We start from the raw sequence: 17,953 nt of genomic DNA, 5'->3' as shown, positions 1-17,953 counted from the left end.
GCCTTTCTATATATTTTTCGTTGAAGTAGAGGAAGACAAGGACAAGAGGGGCCATTTCCAGATCGGGTACAGTTTTGGTTTACTGGGGAGATGAAAATAAGGATACCTGGGTTGTACCCTGGTTCTGCCACTTACTAACTGCGTGACCTCGGGCAAGTCAGGTCATCTCTGACTCAGTTTTCTGGATGATAAAATGGGGATAATAATAATATCCATCTCATAGGGTTGTCGTGGGAATTAAACATCCTAATATATGTAAAGTGCTAAGGACAGTGGCAACGCACTATACGCCATGCATTAGCTATTCCTACTTTTGTCATAAAGCTAATAATTGTTTACACCGCGAAGATGATTGATCTTCAACAATTCCCTTGGGACTCCGCCCACAGGATTCCATTCCCGCCCACTCGGACTACTTGGCCGCCTCTCCTCCTCTCGCCCCGCCTCCTCGCCTCTCGCCCCGCCTCTTCTCGGAGGCCGCGTGGTGCACGCCGGCACTTGTAGTCCGTTCGTAGAGTCTTGTCGCCGGGGGCTTTGCGAGTGGACTGCATTTCCCAGAGTTCCTCGTACTGGCGGCCGTAAAGCGCGGCGGTCGAACGGCCGGTTCCGGCTGAATGTCAGTGCGGGGCTGCGGGCCGGGGAGGGAGGTGGTTGGCGGTCCCTTTACCACCTCCGCCGCTGTCTCCTCCGCTTGAGCTGCCGCCGCGGGCGCCAGGCCGCTCGGCTGCTGGGGCATGAGACCGTGAGGAGAGCGACGGGCCGGGGCCGCCGACATGTTTGGCCGCTCGCGGAGCTGGGTGGGCGGGGGCCATGGCAAGTCCTCCCGCAACATCCATTCCTTGGACCACCTCAAGTAAGTGTGTAGGGGGCGGAGGGGGAGGCCGCGGATGAGGCTTGGGGATAGGGGCGCAGAGCCCCGTGCGGGGGACGCAGGGCTGTGTGAGAGCCGAGGTTGGGGGCGGAGGCCGAGAGGGGCGCCCGAGGAGGCTGGGTGGTTATGAGCGAGGACTCTGGAGTCAGAGCGCTCGGGTTCGAACCCTGACCCCGTCGCTCCTGGCTGTGTGACCTTGGACGAGTCGCTTGGTTTCTTGTAGTCTCCACAGCTCGACCTGTCAAGTAAGGGAGTGAGGTTTCGGTTACGAATGCGGACTTGGTTCTTGCGCGGGGCGGACGGTGGTCACCAGGCTCTCTCCCGGAGGGGTGCTTCGTAGTCTGGACGGTTTAGGAGTCCAAGGCTTGGATTCTGGAGCCGGGCAGCTCTGGATTCGAGTCTAGGTGTGTGAATTTAGGCCTCAGTTGCCGCAGGTGTGTAATGGGTAGAGTGACAGCGCCTGCTTCCTGCGATCGTCCTGAGGGTTCGTTGGATAAGAAAATGAAGATACAGCTCACAACGTGTAAAGGGCAGAAATGAAAGGAACAGGGTATTTTTCTGGGGGAGCCTAAGCAGAGGGCAAGCAGAACTAGAGGTGTGGGGGAAGACAGGTGGCAAACAGGGCCCTGGGATTGCAGGCGTGCAGGGAGATGAACAGATTAGGAGAGTGGCTTTGCAGTCAGCCCTGCCTTCGAATCCTGACTTCACCGCTTCCCGACTGTGTGACTTTGGACAAATTACTTCACCTCATCTGCGAATGGGGGAAAGAGACCGAGCGGTAGCCCATGGTGGTGGCCGGCTTCCTTGGCCTGAGGAGCCCTCTCAGACCACTCCCCCAGCCCGTTCCCTCCCCCGCTGACCTTTCTGGTCGGTTCATCCGGAGCTCCTCCGGGATCTGCTGTTAGCCCGTTTGTGTGTACGCCTTTTCAGTTTCTTAAACCGCTGCTTCCAGGAGGCCAGGCACTCTTGATTTGTTCACAGCTGGATTCCTATCGTTTAGCACACCGCAGGAGCTCCGTGGATGCTCACTAGGCTAATCTTCCGCCTGCGGCGCCGGCACCCCGGGTTCTAGTCCCGGTTGCTCCTCTTCCAGTCCAGCTCTCTGCTGTGGCCAGGGAGTGCAGTGGAGGATGGCCCAGGTGCTTGGGTCCCTGCACCTGCATGAGAGACCAGGAGGAAGCACCTGGCTTCTGGCTTCAGATCGGTGCAGCACGCCGGCCGTAGCAGCCATTCGGAGAGTGAACCAATGGAAGGAAGACCTTTCTCTCTGTCTGCCTCTCACTGTCTAACTCTGCCTGTCCAAAAAAAAAAAAAAAAAAAAATGAGTTAGGAGCAGAGCGTGCAGGTGGACACGCAGGTGTGGGGCCGTGACAGGGAAGTGAAGACCTTTGAGGGGGAGTGACTTGAGGGAGGAAGTGGGGGGGGCACTTGACAGGGGGAGTAGGGAGGAGGGGCTGGTCCCCTAGGGATCTGAGATTCGAGAGGACCAACAGGAATTTGGGAGGTGGCGGGGAACAGGAGGAACAGGGGGCCTGTGGAGAGGATCCCATGGGGGCTTTCGTTTGGCCCCTGGGGATTCTCAGCTGTGTCTTTCTGGCAGTGAGCAGGCATTTCATGAATGTTCGTGGTCTTGAAAGGGAGGGCAGCTGGCGGGCCTGGGGAGAGGGAGTGGCTTGAGGACTTGGAAGAATTTAGTGAGTGGGTGGGTGTGTCCTAGGGGAGCCTGGGGACCCGGGGGAGGCGGGGCCTCTGTCAGCACACAGGTGCCCCTGGGCTCTCGCCTAACTGCCGACTCCCGCCCTTTTAAGTTCCTTGAATGTTTCTTGACTGCTTTACCCGAGTCAGGTACTTGTTATGGACTTCCTGTGACATTCTTTCCTTTAGCTCCCCCCCACCCCAGCCTGTGCACTGCAGGAACTGTTACTGTCGCGATTTTTTGGAAGTGGGAACTAAGGTTCCAGGAGCTCAAGTCACTTGCCCTAGGGTTGCAGTCACTATGCTTCTTTCTGAATGCAGTCTCCTGGCAGCTCAGTCTGGGGAGGCTTTAGCTTGCCTGAGACCAGTTGCTTGTGGGGTACCCTTGCCAGCCGGCCAAGGAGGGAGCCGTAAAGGTTCTCGGGTTCCTTCGCGGTGTCCTGGGATCTGCCCACGTTCGTTGTTTAGGTCATGGACCTGTCAGAAACCTGAGCTGCTGCCCTGGGTCGGGTAGATCTGCTTAATCCGTATTACAGCCTGAAGAACCTGGCGATTTGTGTGCTGCTGTGGGCCTTGAGACATCCACCGTGACATGGAAAAGAGCCACGGGCAGCCGGGCCCACCTGGGTCTGCGCTGCTCTGAGCTTGGCGCCAGCAGGAACCGTCCTGGACAGCTCCTTTCCTGAGGGGGCTTGCAGGCTGCCGTGGGGGATGGGGGTGGGGACAGCCAGAGTCCATGACTGTCCAGTGTGTCGGGTGCTGGCTTCGCAGCTGGCGCAGGGCTCTGTGGGAACCCTTCTTAGGCACTTTTTGGTGGAGGCCCTACCAGAGTGAGTCTCCAGGGATGGGCATGAGTCGCCACGGAGGGGTCACCATTGCTGGGACCCTGAGTTCTGTGGCATGTGGAGAGGGAGCTGTTCGCTGTGGGAACAGGGCTGGGGGTGGGAATGGACTTGGGTGTGATGTGACACGCGGGGTGACCGGGGGCGCTGAGAGGTCTTCCAGGACGTGGCCTTTCAGCACTAGCAGTGGCTTAGTCCTGGGCGCCCCAGAACAAATGGTTCACTCTTCCACTGACGGGTGACAGTTCCTAAAACACTCGCCCTGGCCTAGGGCACTGTGTGGAGAGAAGTTTAGAAACTTAAGAGAGTTTAGAATTGATATTTTGCTGTTACTGTTTGGCACACAATGCATCTGGATGCTTTCTTCTCTTTTCTTAAGACTTATTTTTTAGAACAATTTGAGATTTACAGAAGGATTTAGAAGATAGTTACAGAGAGCTAGAGACCCCTTTAAAACCAAGTTATTGTCTATGAGATTCCCAGCTTGTAAACCCGGAGGGCCTGGGAGACAGGGTTTTGCTGTGGCGAACTCATGGGAAACTACCTGTGGCTTTGTCTGCTGAGCCGGGTTTGTGATTTCAATCGAGGCGATTGAAATAGTCAGGAAGCTGTTTGCTCCACATCACGAGTGGTGCTTTGCCCAGACTGGTGGTGGCAAGGCTGTGCCACTGGTACACGCCCACTGCCAGCAGGGCCCCTACTGATGGCGTCACTTGACAGCTACTGAAACGGCATCTCTACCAGGGATTGCCAGTCCGTGGCGGGTGGAACTGGTTATGTTGTATTTGGCCTTAGTTTTGGTCACCTTTGTGAGTGGCTCAAGACTCTAGGCTGCAGGTGACAGCAACCCACTGGAATTGCCTTACCCCCAAGTGGGCTCGGTTGAATGGCCTGTCCAGACACAGCCATGGTGAACTGCAGTGGTTAGACGAAGCTGTATGGAATCTGTCTCCTTCCCCTTCTCAGCTCTGCTTCCTTCCACGTTGGTATCCTTGTCAGGCTCCAGTTCACAGCACATCAGTTGGGCAATCCCTGGGAAACAGGCAGTCGCTTTTCTTCGTGTTGTGACCACCCTAGGTTATGTGCCATCCCCAGGGGTGTGAGGTGTGCTAAGTGGCCAAGCCTTCCTCACATGCCCTACCTGGAGCTGCACCCAAGCTGGTGGACAGTGAGGGGGAGGGGTGCTTCCTGTTGGAGGGAGCAGGGTTGTTACCCACAGAAGGGGAGGAATGTCTGCCTAGCAGGCAGGTGCTCGCCTATGCTTGGCATATTCAACTTTTGGCTAAGATAGCACCCAGAGTTTCAGAGTCTGGGGTGAGGGTTGCCGGACTGATTTTCTTATGGTACGTTTATTTCTCATAGTAGGGCAGACTGTGTCAAGTCTAAGTTCTCCTGGCCCATCAGAGCACCCCGGCTCTGTTCCCGCCTATGCTGTTTGGGAGCGCAGGGGCTCAGCAACATCCTTGGTGGGCACATACTGCAGACCTGGGTGCTGAGCGGTTGTCAGCAGGCAGGAGGTGGGAGCGTGTTTCAGAGGGGTTTGAGAAGGCCCCGCGTGGGGAACTGTGCACATCGGCAGAGCTGGGTCTTTCCGTCAGGGAGAGCTGGTGAGGCCCAGGGCTGGGGCAAGGGGATGTTTAGGACCCAAGGGCAGAGGAGTGAGGGGCACAGGAGGTCCCTAGAGGCCAGATCCCCTGGGCTTTGTAGACATGGTAAGGAATCTGGAAGTTAGGCTGTGGGCAGTGGGGAGCCATGGAAGGCTTTGTGTTTTTTGAGCAGAGGAGTGCTGTGGTCTGGCTGAAGTTGGGACAGTGGCCTGGAGGGGGCCAGACTGGAGGCCAGTGTCCACGCTTGAGTCACCTCGGCAGCCTGCGGTGGCCACGCTTCTCTGTCGCTCACGGACACACACCTTGCCTGCTCACGTGTCTGCCCCTTTGCTCTGTCTGCTTGAGCTCCCTTTCTCTCTCCTTTCCGCCCATCCACGTGCGTAGCCCTTTCTTACATAAAAGTTCCTCACGAGAGCTTTGCTGTCAGCTCACTTCCTTGGGCTTGTTCTCCCTGGCCCGCTCTGTCAACCCTTCACTTACTGTCTGCATCCGCCAGGACTGGGTCCCTGTTGGGTCCCGCTGCTTGGACCTTCATCCTGGCCTTGACTTGGCCGCCTGGAAAGGGCCCAGGCTTCCTCAGGCACGTCTCCTTGCCAGCTCCGGTGGTCTCACCGTGTTAGAATCTCTCTGTCTCTCCAAATGTGCACATAAACTTCAGGGAGGTAGGGACCTGTGTGGCTTGTTCTGCTGGGTACTGTTGGCTGCCAGCACGGGACAGGAACGTAGTAAGCGGCAACAAAGAGTTGACAGAGGCCGAGTGGAAGAGGCCCGTTCTGGCCAGCTTTTTAGCAACCACCTGCAGTGCCTGTGGCGGTGCAGTGACTTCTCTAGGGAGGTAAGTCCTGCCCCCACCCTCACCAAGTATCCCAGGCCCAGCCTCACCCGCCAGCCGGGTTTGACATCTCTGCTGAGTGATTCACCGAGAGGAGCCTGTGAACACCTTCCCCTGGTTCCCAAGGCTGACTCCGCCCGCGTGGCTGCTCCGGGGCCTGCTGGATGGTGGTTTTCAAGGCACAGAGTGGGCTGTGCTAGGGAGTGTGTGGAGGGTCTCTGTGCTGGTGCCGAGCAGGCCAAGCAGACATAGGCTCCATGTCCCCCATCTCTCCGACACCTGGGCTGCTGTTACTGTGTGTGCACTGAGGGTGGGTTTGTAGGCCCGTAGACTTAGCATTTCCACTGCTCCCATTTGAGCATAAGAGGCATAATATGGTACAGGTCACAGAACTTGCCGCTGTCCTCAGAAAGTGCAGTCACTGAGGACAGACTGGGACCTGGCGCTTCTGTTTCTGAGATGGACAAAGTGACTGATTTCTGTGAGGCGTGGGACTTCTTTAATGCAGCGGTTTCACCTGTCAAGGCAGTGGGTCTCTGGAGAAAGCAGGGTTTGTCCGTAGTCCTTGGCGATGAACCTGTAGAGTGTGGGTTGCATGTTGGCAGGAGGTTGCAACTCTTCGGTCTCCAGGCATTTCAACCTCTCCAGCTTCTCTGTTGGTGTAGAGCTTATTCCTGTGCGAGGGCCTGCGAGTGGACCCCACATCGGCAGAGCTGCTGTTGTGGACATGAGGATACTGGCTCTTTTCCGAGGAAATGGAGTATGAGTCGGCTGGAAGGACTTTCCGTAAGGCCCGCTGTGGCCTTTTCAGACTGCTGTTTATCTCTTGGTTTTCTTGTATGCCAGACACGCACACGTACATGCTTAGCTAGCGCAGTGCTGTTTGTTATTTGCATTGTCTCTATGGGACGATTCTAAGCATGGCGTCTGGAGCCCGACTGCCAGGTCCCCCTCCTGGCTTTGTCCGGGCTGTGTTGGCTCCCAGAGCCTCAGCTCCCCCGTGCACCGGGCATCAGCACCACAGGGTTCTTGCAGGGGTAGCTGAGTGAATGGAACTGCAGCTCAGAACAGAGCCTGGCACTAGTAAGCTTCAGCTGTTCCTACCACGATGCAGATTAAACCCACACAGAGACTGAGGGAGGAAATGTCATTGTGACAGTCCTTAGCATTGTAGGAGGATGATCCTGACTTGCTGTGGACGTCCAAGGTAATCATACTGTCTCGGAAACTGATCTGAGATAGGGCCGCCCCTTTGCTGGCAATGATGGTCACTGCGGCATTGTTGGTTCCTCCACCAGTTAGGACTCCTAAGCCCTCAGGAATGTGACGTATGTGCCCCTCCTTCCAGTGCAGTACTTGGTAGCCACTACAGATACTTGCACACAGTGGTCAGTAACAAAAGTGGTTTTATTTTAGCTGAGGTAGGAAGAAAGATGGGTCATGCCAATGGGTATGCAACGTGAGCCCAACTAGGTAAATACCCACCTCGGAGAAAAAGACCCAGAGACCTAGACGGCAGCTGCACTGCTGCCGGCTGCCGGCTGCTCCAGGCAGTGGCACGATCCACCGTTTCTTCTCTTCTGCTGTGGTTGAAGCTTTCAGCCTTTCTAAGTGTAGTGCTGCATTTGTAGTCAGAAAGTCTTAAAATTATGTATCTCTAGGACAATTGAATTGTTTGATCCTACAGAACTCTGGAATTAGATGCAGCATTACCACTGCCCCTCACTGCCCCCAGCTGCTCCAGACATACGGAAGACTTTTCCCTAAGGCATTCCCTGGACCAGGACTAGGGCAGTTTGGGGACAGAGAGGTGAGCAGTGCAGGCGAAGCATCATGGAGCTCAGAGCGGGAGCCCCGTGGGCGTTTCTCTGTTCCAGCAGCAGGCAGGAGACAATGGGTGTTCAAACAAAACAACGGCTTTCACAGGTGCATCAGGAAACAGTGACCTAGGAGTAGATCTCAACAAAAGATGTGCAGGACCTTGCCCAGCAAACGGTGGAGGAAATGCTGTAAATATCATATTACTACACTGTTGTAAGTATTCAGTTCTCTCCAAATTTAGCTATAACTTTAGGGCAATCTCAGAAATCTTAGTAGTGTGTTTGTGGAAATTGAGAATGTGATTTTTAAATGTGTATGGAAATGTAGAAGAACAAGAATAGCTAATACAATGTTGCAAAGATAGAGAAGGTAGAGGGCTTCTAGTACCCCACAGCCAGAGTTATGATACAGCTGCTCTAATCAGCCAGCCTGGTGTTGGCACAAGGATAGAAAAATAAACCAATGAAACTGGAGCATCCAGAAAGAAGCTCACTCGTGGAGTCCCCTGATGAGTGGCGCAGGTGACACGGAAATGAGGGCCTTTTCTGTAAATGGTGCTGGGTCAACCAGATCTCCACAGAGAAAATGTTAATTTGGCCCATACCTCATACTATACACAAAAGTCAGTTCCAGATGTAGTCTGGGTCGAAACATGAAGGCTAAAACCAGAACTTCGCTGGAAGAAAATGACATTCCTTCATGGCCTTGCGTAGGAAAGGATTTCTTAAGCTTCCTACAAAAAACACTATCCGTGGGAAATATTGATAAACTGGTTTTCATTAAAATTAACCTATGTTCATCAAATGACCACTATAATTAGAGCAAAATGGCAAGCTGCAGTCAGAGAAGAGGTTCGTAGTATGTATAAGCAGTGAAGAACTTTTGTTCAGAGTGTATAAGAACATGACCAGGGCTGGTGTTGGGGTATAGAGGGTACAGCCACCGCCTGCAGTGCTAGCATCCGATACGGTTCCGGTTTGTGTCTCAGATGCTCCACTTCCAATCCAGTTCCTGGGTAATGGCCTGAGAAGCAGCAGAAGATGGCCCAAGTGCTTGGGCCCCTGCAACCCCTGTGGGAGAACCATAGCAAGCTCCTGACTCCTGGCTTCAGCCTGGCCCAACCCTGGCTATTGTGACAATCTGGGGAGCCAATCAGTGGATGGAAGATCTCTGTCTCTATCTCTGTAGCTCTTACTTTCAAATAAATAAATGAATCTTTTTTTAAAAAAAGGACCAAATAACTAAGAAAAAGACACCTGGGCTAATAAATATGGGCAAAGGACTTCTACAGGCAGCTCAGGAAAGATGATTTTTTAAACAAGATTTATTTATTTGAAAGAGTTAGGAAGAGACAGAGAGAGCGCGCACAAGTGAGCAATCGATCTTCTACCTGCTGGTTCCCTCCCCAGATGGCTGCAACAGCCAGGGCTGGGCCAGGCTGAAGCCAGGAGCCTGAAGCTTCATCCGGTTCTCCCACAAGGGTACCAGGGGCCCAAGCATTTGGGTCATCTTCAGCTGCTTTTCCAAGGTCGTTAGCAGGGAGCTGGATCTGAAATGGAGCAGCTGGACCTCGAACTAGCACCCATATGGGATTCTGGTGTTGCAGATAGTGGCTTTACCTGCTACACCAATACCAGCTCCACAAAAGAAGGTACTCAAGTGGCCCATAAATGCATATGAAAAGGCACTCACTTCATGAAACCCAGATGCCATGTCACTCTCCACCCAGCAGAATGGTTCCCGAGAGAGCCAGGGCGCACGAAGTATTGGGGAGGCATGGAACCAGTGGAACCGGCAGACCATGCCCATGGCCCTGGGCTGCTGCTGAACATCCCCAGGCCTCAGGGCTGTCTTGGTCTGTGCAGTGGCAGTAGTGGGCACGTCCCCACGGTGCCATGAGTCTGACTGTCATGGGCAGTCTTCCCACAGAGCCAGGCCCATGAGAGCTCCTGGACTCTTGAGGATTTACCATCCTGCCTTTTCCCTGTCGGTCAGGGCCCCCCTACCTCCCCTGCTGCCCCAGCTATGTAATGGAAGCAATGATATTAATACTTGGTTTGGTTAGCTGTCTCTTACTTATTCCTCCCGACACCCTAATAGATAGATACTAAAGTATTTAGGTACTGTTGCTGCTCCCATTTTATAGGTGAGATAATTGAGGTGCACAGAGATGGAGTAACTTGCTCAAGAGCCACCAGTAGTAAGTGCTTAGGCCCAGGCATGATGGCCCCAGCGTGCTCTGCCGCCTCTCAGGAAATGACGCAGACTGTCCACTTCCTGCTCTGGTTTGTCTGGACCTTCCTATCACCACTTCTCTCTGAGGTCCTCTTTCCTTGACCAGATCCAGTTCCTAGAATATTCATAACTCACCATGCCCACTCACTGGCCCCAGTTCCTAGAATGTTCTTTGCATGATTTGGCAAGGATGTTAATGTGGCCCCTGTCAGAGTGATCACAGTGTAACCATGCTCTGTGGAGTGCTCGCTGCGTGCCAGGCGCGGTGTCTGGCTCTTCCTAGGCATTCCCACTGAGTCTGCAGAATGGCACAGTTAGCGCCATTTTGAGGACTCTGAGCAGTGGCGTGCCTTGTCCAAGAACACAGTCTGCAGGAGCAGATGTGTGTGTACAAAGGTGCCCGTGATCCGGGACCTGTCCAGGGCCTGGAGGCAGAAGGCCCAGTCAGCTGGATTCCACCCTGGTCCTGAGGAGTTTAAACTATCCCATCCTTGTCTATCTAGGGTCTTCAGAGCAGGCCTGCTCACCCCGGCTGCTGCCTCCCAGTGGCCAGCAGTGTCGTGTGTGATGCTGATGAAAAGAGAAGAGAACTCCAGAGTCAGGGAGAACCTTTCCCTTCCCCACACTGCTGGCAGTGCCTTGTCCCTGGCAGAGCACCTGCGGACGGCACAGGGAGCGTGGAGTCCGTGGCGCTGGGATAGGCGGTGACAGAGACAGGTGCAGTGGCGCTGGGATAGGCGGTGACAGAGACAGGTGATTCTGATGCAGGAGGCCTGCGGATTGCTGCTTGGAAAACTGCTCTTGGAGCCTCTCGGGGAAGATGTAGTTGAGAAACAATGGGAACAGCTGTGAGGGGTCCCCTGTGACCCACCCCAGGGTAGTTCATGTTCTGTGTGAACCTTACCACAGAGGGTACCTGACCTGGTCCCCCACATGCCACTCTGGCAGTAGATTGGCGCACTGAGCAATTTGTTATTTGGGAGGGCTATACTAGTTGGTGCAAGTTAAAAATTTCTTACAACTTCTAATTAATTAAACTCATTAAATGCTTGATTATGCAAGTACTGTGTCTTTAAAACATGGCCATCAGCAGGGCCAGCTCCGGCTATTGCAGCCATTTGGGGAGTGAACCAGTGGATGGAAGACCTCTCTCTCTCTCTCTCTCTCTCTGTAACTCTGTCTTTCAAATAAATAAAATAAATATTTTTAAAAAAACCATCACAGAAAACTACTAAATAATCCCCAGACCTTAAAGACCTTAAAAATCTACTACCTTAAAGTCGCAGATTATTTGTAGTGTTCCGTCTGCGAGGTTCTGCCTCTTTCTGTCTTCCCCCGGTTCAGAGACTTTAGGTCTAATCTCCCTGTCCAGCTCTTACCACCCCCTCGCTCCCCACCCCCAAACTGAGCATTCCTGTAAAAGAAAGCAGGAGGCCGCTTTTCCGGAGTCTCTCCCCTTGGTGTCTGTTCCTGATTCGCAACCCTGAGGCTTCTTCGTCAGATGCAGGCCCTCAGAGGAGTCATAAAGCAGTGCCAGGAGGCTGATGTGGTGCGGCAGGTAAAGCCACACTTGCAGGCTGGCATCCTGGATGGGAACACTGGTTTCAGTCTCAGCTGCTCCACTTCCAGTCCTCAGCCATTGCAGCCATTTGAGAGTGAACCAATAGATGAAAGATCTCTTTCTCTCTGACTCTCTCTCTCTCTGCCACCCTGCTTTTCAAATAAATAAAATGAACCTTTGAAAAGGGAGGACAAGTGGCTGGATTGCTGGTCCCTGCATGGCTTAGCTCTGACCTCTGTGGATTTTTGGTTTTCTGCACTACCAGCAGAGGGACCCCGAGGACTGGGCTGTGTCTGTCTGCCCCAGTGGCTGGCTTCCTGGCCTGTCAGGATGGATGAACTCCAGTGCTGTAGGCTCTCCAGCCATTTCATCCTGAATTTCACAGTCTGTGCTCAGTAAATGAACTTGCTGTCTCTGGACTGCAAAGTGCTTAGCTTGGGCCCTAAATTCTGATGGTGTGCTGCACTTGGCTGGGATCACAGCACCCCGGTGTAATCTTTTTGGCGCAGGATTTTTGTCCCAGCCGTTGGCTGTGGAACCCACCTTCTCTAAGCCATGGCCACTTTGTCAATCCCAGCATCAACCTGGCAGTGGGCCTGGGTTAGGCATTTGGCCCTGAGCACCGGAATCGCCGGGAATGTGTGAACCAGGCCAGTGCCTGCTCTTCGCTCCGTTCTGCTGAGCCCTTAGCAGTCTTCTGGCGGGCTGCAGCAGCCCCCGCGTTATCCAGGCCTCCAGGTGAGCCTGGGCACGTCGAGGTCTGAGGCTGGCTGGCTGGAGGGCTTGACAGTCCCCCTGCTTGTTTGGGTTGGTGTGTCCCTGGTGTGTGTGGCTTCAAAGCTTCACCTGCCGTTTTTCTTGGTGGCGAGTTATGTCTCATCAGTTTCTTCTGTTTTCTCTCCTGGCCTTTCTCTCAGGTATCTGTACCACGTTTTGACCAAAAACACCACAGTCACAGAACAGAACCGGAACCTGCTGGTGGAGACCATCCGTTCGATCACCGAGATCCTGATCTGGGGAGACCAGAATGACAGCTCTGTATTTGAGTAAGTTTCTCGTGCGTTTTGTTTTTGGTTCCTTGTCTTCTTTTGAATGTTTTCCCGAGTGTGTACTGTGAGTCATTGCTGATGACGTCAGAGCTTGACGCTAATTTGGTCTTGCCCAAACGATCTGTCTGTATGAAATGTCCTTGAATTGGAGGAGTTATGGAAATGAGTGTCTCTAGAAAGCCTGGACATGTCAGGGGTAATTTTCCAAGTAGTGTCTGACCATCTCCCCCTTTGAAGGGGAAAATATCCCGAGTGGTTGGAGTCTGGGTGAACAGAGGGACTCGCCCTGGGGGACTCCCCGGCCCACAGTCACTGGGCTTCCTGGGGGCCGGGCACAGTGCTGAGCTGACCCAGCTGGGCCTCCCATCTGCCCCAGTGGGGGCCCCATTGATGTCCCTGGTTCTGCTCAAGGTCACACAGCTGGTAGTGATGCAGCAGTGTCTCCACCCGGAGCCCGTGAGCCAGTTTATCCTTGTCCTTACACTTGCAGGCTTGGGCCGGGCTCTTTATCTTCCCGAGCCTGTTTCCTCACCTTCCCAGGAGAGTCTCCCAGCTAGCGCCTGGCACCGAGTGGGTGCCAAATATCTCACAGCACCTGGCAAAAGCAGGCATGCCTCCCAGGAGGCTCGGAGGCAAAGGTGGGGTAAGTGTTTGGCCTAGCAGTGGAAACATCAGTTCAGATGCCCGTGCCCCGGGTTGGAGTACCCAGTTTCAGTCCCTGGCTCCAGCTCTTGATTCTCACTTCCCAGTCGTGTGCACCCTGCGAAACAGCATGTGATAGCGCCGGCGTGTGACTTCCCACCAGCCACAGGGGAGACCTGGGTTGAATTCCTGGCTCCCAGTTTTGGCCTAGCCCAACTCTGGCCACTGCAGGCATTTGGGAAATGAACCAGCGGATGGGACCTCTGTCTCTGTTTATTTTTCTCTCTCTGTTTCCCAAATAATAAAAACAAACAAAAAGTTGTGTCCCTTTTATGGAAATAGACTTTTATAGGTCATATGTCTTTGTAGAAAAACAGCAGTTAGAATCCCAGTGAGCCTTAAATGACTGTCCAACAGAATCCCCCCCGAAAGTTTTATTTTAAATAAATTTTGCAATTTTGGAATAATTTTAGATTCACAGAAAAGTTACAGAGGTAGTTCAGGAGGTTCCCATGTACCCAGTTTTCCTCATCATCAATATCAGTGTTTTGGAGAAAGGGAGAGACAGAGACAGCATCTGACAGGTGAGCTCCCACCTGCTGGTTCAGTCCCTCAGATGCCCAGTACAGTTAGGGCTGAGCTGACACCGGGAGCCAGGAACTCAGTTCAGGTCTCCCAAGTGAGTGGCAGGAACCCAGTCCCTTGAGCCGTCATGCTGACTCCCAGGGTGTGCATTAGCAGGAAGCTAGAGTCTGGAGATGTAGGTGGGTGGGGTCTGAACCCAGGTCCTCTGCATTGTCACTGCCAGGCCTCATGCCTGAGCCCACTTTTAACACACCACCACGATGCATTTGTCAAAACTCAGAAACGGACCTTGGCACGGCACTTTGAAGTAAACTCTGGACTCGATTTGGATCTGGCCAGTTTCTCATTAATACCCTCTTTCCGCTCCGGGACCCCATCCAGACTCCCGCAGTGTAGTTAGTGACCACACTTCCCCTGTCTCTTGCTGTCTGTGGTGGTTTCTTAGTCTTCCCCTAAAAATGCTATCCAGGCATCCTGTGGCTTGTCCCCCAGTTTGGGTTTGTGTCTGTCGGGTCATTTTCTTATGATGGGGTTGGAGACAGGAAGTGCCCTTCTCATCCCATTGTCACAGGGCGTGCATGATGTCCACACTGCCTCTCCGGGGATGGTAACCTTCATCACCTTGTAAAGCTGGCATCTGCCACATTTTTCTACTATAAAGTGACTCTTTTCTCCATTTTGCCTATACATTTTAAGTATTGTTTATTTTTTTATTTATATATATATATTTTTTTTTTTTTGACAGGCAGAGTGGACAGTGAGAGAGAGAGACAGAGAGAGAAAGGTCTTCCTTTGCCGTTGGTTCACCCTCTAATGGCCGCCGCTGCAGCCGGCGCACCGCGCTGATCCGATGGCAGGAGCCAGGAGCCAGGTGCTTTTCCTGGTCTCCCATGGGGTGCAGGGCCCAAGCACCTGGGCCATCCTCCACTGCACTCCCGGGCCACAGCAGAGAGCTGGCCTGGAAGAGGGGCAACCGGGACAGAATCCGGCGCCCCGACCGGGACTAGAACCCGGTGTGCCGGCGCCGCAAGGTGGAGGATTAGCCTATTGAGCCACGGCGCCGGCTCTATTTATATATATTTTTAAAGCAGAGTGACAGAGAGCCAAAGAGTTAGAGAGCCAGAGCCAGAGCCAGAGCGAGCTATCTCCCACCCTCTGGTTCACTCCTCAAATGGCCGCAGTGGCCAGGCCTGGGCGAGCCTGAAGCCGGGCACAGGAACTCCATCCAGACCTCCCGCTCCTTATTTCCTGGTGCTGTGAGCTGCGTTGGCTCGTCTTGGGTTTTTCCCTGCCCTCCCCTGGAATCAGCCGCTTTGCTCAGGAGCTGCCTCCTCCCCTAAGGGGTTTCAGAGCGCAGGCTTCACATTGCGCAGCAGCTCGGGCGCCGTCCCGCAGTTGGCTGCTGCGCGGTAGCGAGCCGGACGGCGATTCTCGGAGTCCCTCTGCGTGCACCCTGCGGCGAAGGCAGACAGAAAGGGTCAGAGGCAGCCAGGCTGCCGGGGCCACAGTTGGAAGAGATTTTGGGGGTAGTTGGGGATGATATTTGCTCATTAAACACCCCTTTCCTGGATTCAAGGCAGTTATAGGGCACGGAGCACGGGCCAGGCCTATGATCCTTGCACTGTGTGCCAGCAGACAAAGGGCGAGAGACGCTCAAGACCAAGTGGGCCAGCACACGCACGTGACTGCGGGGTTTCCTCTGAGGACGCCAGAGCAGAGGCTGCCGGGGCCTGTCCGGAACGTACAGGGCAGGGCACACAGGGAGGAACACTGCCTCCCTTTACGAGAGGCATTGGGAGTAGGGGGCAGTTGTGTTCCCAGCGTGTACCCCCAGGGCCTGCATGCAGACAAGTGGCCTGCTCAGGAGAGAGGCAGAGTGGACCTGGGGCCTGACGAGGGTCCCGTGCCATGTCAGCAGCTTCGAGTTTCCTTCCCGTTCCTTTCTCCCAGATAGGGGAACCGCAAACCTGACGATTTGGAAACCAGCGCCCTTCGAACCAGCGTTATCGTAGCCTTTGCAGGGATTCCAGGTGTGGGTTCCTTAACACTCAAGAGAGCAGAGCAAAGAGGCTTAGTGAGGAAAACCTGGGACCCAGAATAACGGATGGGAAGTGCTGCCTGTTGAGTTCACAAGTGTGAGCTTCGGAGGCGAAGACCCTTTCCTACTGTGTCGCAGTTCCAGTTCCTGGCTTCCCGGCACCGGCACTGCTCTGGTCTGGGCAAAGAGCAGAAAGGTTGCACGTTAACCTTGCTGGGAGGTGCCTGGGAGCCGGAAGCTGTGGAAGCCAGGCTCCCAAGGCCGGCCGTGCGATGTGGCGGCGCTGCAGTGCTTGGCGGGGCGGGGGTGCTGCGGGTGCTGCGACTCTCAGCGATGTCCGGAGTGAACCGCTGACCCTTGCCTGCTCTCTCCGCAGCTTCTTCCTGGAGAAGAACATGTTCGTTTTCTTCTTGAACATCCTGCGGCAGAAGTCGGGCCGCTACGTGTGCGTCCAGTTGCTGCAGACCCTGAACATTCTCTTCGAGAATATCAGTCACGAGACCTCACTGTGTAAGCACGAGCTGGCACGCGCCTCCACACTGCTGGGCATCGGGGGAGCTGGGCGCGCTTCCGTGTGTCTGTGTGTGCCTTGGGCTACCCTGGCTGCAGGTCACCGGCTCGGTGTCTTGAGCCGTGGAGTGTGTCTTCTTACAGTTCTGGAGGGTGGACGTCTAAGATGACGCTGCCGTCACGGGCGTGGTTTCTGGTGTGGGCGTTCTTCCTGGCTTGCAGATGGCCGGCGTTTCAGTTCATTTCCTGTTGCTGTAACAAAGTCCCAAGACTAGGCCACGAATAAAGGAAAGAGGTTGATTTTGGCTCACGGCGCTGGCGGCTGGGAAGTCCAGGTTGGGCATCGCACTGGTGAGCTCCTCGTGCCGTTTGCACTCCTGGTGGAAAGTGGAAGGGCAAGCGGGCATATGCACAAGGCGGGGAGGCGAGTGGCGGCCGTGCTGTATAGCAGCCTGCCTTCCCGGCGACCGAGACAGTCTTGGCAGAGTGAGAAGTCACGGGAAGAAGGCATCAGCCCATCATGAGGGCCCTGCCCGTGACGTGCACACCCCCAGCACGGCCCTCGGAGCCGTTAGGGTCTCCGCACGTGAGCTCTGGGAAACACACTCAGCCCTAGCAGCCACCTTCTCCCTGTGTGTAGTCTTTCTTCTGTGTGTGTGTGATGGAAAGAGATCAATCTCTGGTGTCTCCTCCTCTTCCCGCAGGGACACCGGGCCTGGCAGGTTAGGGTCCCACCCTCCTGAGCTCCTTTAACCATAATGACCCCCTGAGAGCCCTGGCTCTAGAGAGGGTCGCAGTGGGGTTCAGGACTTCAGCATTTGCAGTTTATGTGGGACCCAGTCCAGTCCCTGACACCGTGTGTATCCCCGTGTGACAGGGCGTGAGAGTTCCCCTCTGCTGTACGATTCTGTAGTGGTGGCGTCTCTTCCGTGACTTCTTGGTAGCTGCAGGTGCTGAATAGTCAGCCGGTGGAGTTGACATCGGAAGACGCAGCGTGAGGAAGAGCCCCACACAGGAGCAGGCAGCAGTGCGGCCTTCTGCCCCCAGCCCTCTGGCTCCAGCCCCACTGCCAGACTCGGAAGTGAGCTCTGAGCTTAGTGCCTGTACTCACCAACCCCGTTTCTTCATCTGAGAGGCAGAGGCTGGTGCTGCTGGCGTCCACACTGAGAAGAACTTGAGGCCCTGGCCAAGAAGCCACACAGAGGCAGGGTTTTGGCCCTGGCTCATTAGCTCAGTGGTCCTCAATTGGGGTGCTGAGCCCTGGGACATTGGACATTGGGCATTGTCTGGAGATATTCTTGGTTGTCAGGATCCAGGTGGAGAGGGAGCTGCTGGTGTGTAGAAGGTCAGGACCAGGGTCCTGTTTGCTGTCCCGTGGTGCACAGGACAGGCCCCCACAGCAGAGGCCCACCCTGTCAACAGTGCCCAAGCTGACAGTCTAATGCTCCGTGCTTTGCTTTTCCGACAAGAGCTGCCAAGCCCCAGGTCCTGCCAGTGAGAAGCAGGGCAGAGAAGACAAGGGACCAGATGTCTGTATCTGGGTCCCCAGGGCAGTTGGAGAGAAATACATCCGGTGGCCAGAGGGAGGTGGAGATGGTGGCAGAGGCAGAGTTGGACAAGAGCTGCTGCACGTGCTCTTGGCAGTGGACACTAGGTGGTGCTGTT

At 54.6% G+C, this 17,953-nt stretch overlaps 1 protein-coding gene across 9 annotated transcripts in view; it reads left to right on the top strand.

Annotated features, from left to right (window-relative positions):
* The first annotated feature begins 566 nt into the window (after nt 1-566).
* The window catches only part of CLEC16A (C-type lectin domain containing 16A), a 207,076-nt gene continuing 189,689 nt past the window's right edge, over nt 567-17,953 (top strand). For all 9 annotated transcript variants that reach the window (XM_051847431.3, XM_051847430.3, XM_070065000.2 and 6 more), the window contains exons 1-3: nt 567-853; nt 12,382-12,510; nt 16,155-16,288. In XM_051847431.3, coding sequence (XP_051703391.1) covers nt 774-853; nt 12,382-12,510; nt 16,155-16,288 — 343 coding nt within the window. In that variant the 5' untranslated portion in view covers nt 567-773. The remainder of the gene's footprint in view (nt 854-12,381; nt 12,511-16,154; nt 16,289-17,953) is intronic.

The sequence above is a fragment of the Oryctolagus cuniculus genome, chromosome 19 (assembly GCF_051225735.1).
Source record: "Oryctolagus cuniculus isolate XC-2025 breed Fujian yellow rabbit chromosome 19, ASM5122573v1, whole genome shotgun sequence".
NCBI classification, from domain to species: domain Eukaryota; kingdom Metazoa; phylum Chordata; class Mammalia; order Lagomorpha; family Leporidae; genus Oryctolagus; species Oryctolagus cuniculus.
The sequence above is the reverse complement of the archived record's forward strand: the minus strand, read 5'-3'. Positions and strand labels throughout refer to the sequence as shown.